The 2,454-nt window shown below is 52.3% G+C and overlaps 1 protein-coding gene across 1 annotated transcript; it reads left to right on the top strand.

The window, feature by feature from the left end:
- The first annotated feature begins 1,110 nt into the window (after nt 1-1,110).
- NDN (necdin, MAGE family member) lies at nt 1,111-2,088 on the top strand. The gene has a single exon (XM_028122828.2). It carries the CDS (start codon nt 1,111-1,113, stop codon nt 2,086-2,088), a length of 978 nt encoding a protein of 325 aa, XP_027978629.1.
- The last annotated feature ends 366 nt before the right edge of the window (nt 2,089-2,454 follow it).

Genomic DNA, 2,454 nt, shown 5'->3' with positions numbered 1-2,454 from the left:
CAAAAACACAAAACAATAACAACAACAACAAAAACTACACACAAACCATAGTTATGTTGCATCTCATTGTTGGTCATCAAAGAGATTGCCAATTACCATCTATGGGACCCATATTAAAAAAAGAAATCTTGGAAGGGATTTGGTTGTGGCTGCCACATGGGAACAGTCAGTTGCTGAGAGAGTGTGGGGTGGGGTCCTGTGAGAAGGGGAAGTTTTCCACAAGAACACAGAGCACAGTCATCAGGCAGGGAGGGTGCCGGGCAGATAGGGAAAAATTTGTGCTAATAAATATGACAATCTTTGTATGATATGTTCTTAATGGAAAAATTAAAAAGAAACCAAAATGACCCAAGGGAAGAAGAAAATCAAAATCAATGCCCATGAAGACACTGGCAATGTCATTCATATATTATATCCAACAAAGTTCTGTTTGCACATGCATTGACTAAATTCAGCATTTCTCATTTTATGACCTCTCTGATGTGGCAGGGATTCTAATCTCAGTCATCCTCTTCACAGTTTACATTTTTTTTTTTTTTGTTGGGCAATTCTGATTGTTCTCTAGGTTTAAATTCTCACACTCATCGTCACAAAACTCAAATTTACACACCAGTCTAGACTTTTCTCTGGGACTTTTATATCCACCCTGATTCTGGATACACCCAATTAAACATTTCCTAAGAAACTCAAGAAACTTATCTCAGAATCTTAAACTATCATCTTTCCTCTTAAACTTGCTCCTTCTCCAGTGCTCATCCACCTCCCCCCCTCCTCCCCTCCTCCCCACCACCATCACCTCAGCCCAAATGGGACACCTTCAGGTCACTACTGCCCTTATTCTGGCGGCTCTCCACTACCTCTATGGGGCCTCAAAGGACACCCGCCCCGTCGGGCTCCCAGCCCTGCCCCGCCCCTCCCGCGGCGGCCAGGCCCTCGGCCTGTGGACGCGCAAGCGCAGTGGCCGGTCCCGCCGCCGCCCCGCCCCGCCCGGCTGCTGCGGAAGGCGCCGCGCGCAGCAACGCGCACTTCCTCTCCAGGAGTCCGCGGAGGGAGCGCAGGCTCGAAGAGCTCCTGGACGCAGAGGCCCTGCCCTTGTCAGACGGAGCAGACATGTCCGAACAAAGTAAGGATGTGTGCGACCCCAACTCTGCAGCCGAGGCCTCCAACTCCGAGGTGCACAGCATTCTTGGGGTTCCCGGGGGGCTCTCCCTTCCCGCGTCTCAGGCCGCGACCCTCGCAGGGCCAGAGAGCCCTCCTTTAGGCCCGACCGACGCCCCTCTGGCCTCGCCTCCACCCCAGGCCCCAAGCGAAGAGGGAGACCCGAAGGCCCTGCAGCAGGCGGCGGAGGAAGGCCGCGCCCACCAGGCCCCGAGCGCGGCCCAGCCTGGCCCAGCGCCGCCAGCCCCGGCCCAGCTGGTGCAGAAGGCGCACGAGCTCATGTGGTACGTGTTGGTCAAGGACCAGAAGAGAATGATCATCTGGTTCCCAGACATGGTGAAGGATGTCATCGGCAGTTACAAGAAATGGTGCAGAAGCATTCTCAGGCGCACCAGCCTCATCCTCGCACGAGTGTTCGGGCTACACCTCAGGCTGACTAGCCTGCACACGATGGAGTTTTCGCTCGTTAAAGCGCTTGAGCCAGAGGAGCTGGACAGGGTGGCGCTGAGCAACCGCATGCCTATGACAGGCCTCCTGCTGATGATCCTGAGCCTTATCTATGTGAAGGGTCGCGGCGCCAGAGAGAGTGCCGTCTGGAACGTGCTGCGCATCCTGGGGCTGCGGCCCTGGAAGAAACACTCCACCTTTGGAGATGTGAGAAAGCTCATCACCGAGGAGTTCGTCCAACAGAATTACCTGAAGTACCAACGCGTACCCCACGTTGAGCCACCTGAGTACGAGTTCTTCTGGGGTTCCCGTGCCAGCCGTGAAATCACCAAGATGCAAATCATGGAGTTCCTGGCCAGGGTCTTTAAGAAAGACCCCCAGGCCTGGCCCTCCCGATACAGAGAAGCTCTGGAGGAGGCCAGAGCTCTGCGGGAGGCTGATCCCACTGCCCACTGCCCCCGCAGCAGTGTCTCCGAGGACTAGCAAGGTCTGGAGGCAGATATTAATGGTTTCTGACCCTCACCAGGGTGGTGGAGGGGTGGGGGTGGGACATTAGAGTATTCAGGATTTACAGTGCAGTATTTCACGTGTAACTAAGTTTTCAGTACAGTGCTTTTATACCTTTTAATGCAATGTTGTATTCATTTCAGTACTATTAGATAGTGTGTAGGATTTATGCATGTTTGTTTATAAGTAAGCTCGGTTGGTGCTTTCGCTTTTGTGCTACCTTTCTTGAATTTTTGTACCAGAGACGTGCTAAACTTATGAAATACATTGAGAAATTTTCCATCTTATTCTTTTATATGGAACGGGTGATGTGTATTAGGGTAGACTACTTCTGGAGAGTTT

The sequence above is a fragment of the Eumetopias jubatus genome, unplaced genomic scaffold (genome assembly GCF_037043125.1).
Source record: "Eumetopias jubatus isolate StellerSeaLion01/CBP00866 unplaced genomic scaffold, mEumJub1_p1.0 scaffold_7, whole genome shotgun sequence".
In the NCBI taxonomy this organism is placed as follows: domain Eukaryota; kingdom Metazoa; phylum Chordata; class Mammalia; order Carnivora; family Otariidae; genus Eumetopias; species Eumetopias jubatus.
The sequence above is the reverse complement of the archived record's forward strand: the minus strand, read 5'-3'. Positions and strand labels throughout refer to the sequence as shown.

Excerpts from the sequence above, each read along its gene's own strand:
- NDN (XM_028122828.2), top strand. The coding sequence starts at position 1,111 with ATGTCCGAACAAAGTAAGGATGTGTGCGACCCCAACTCTGCAGCCGAG.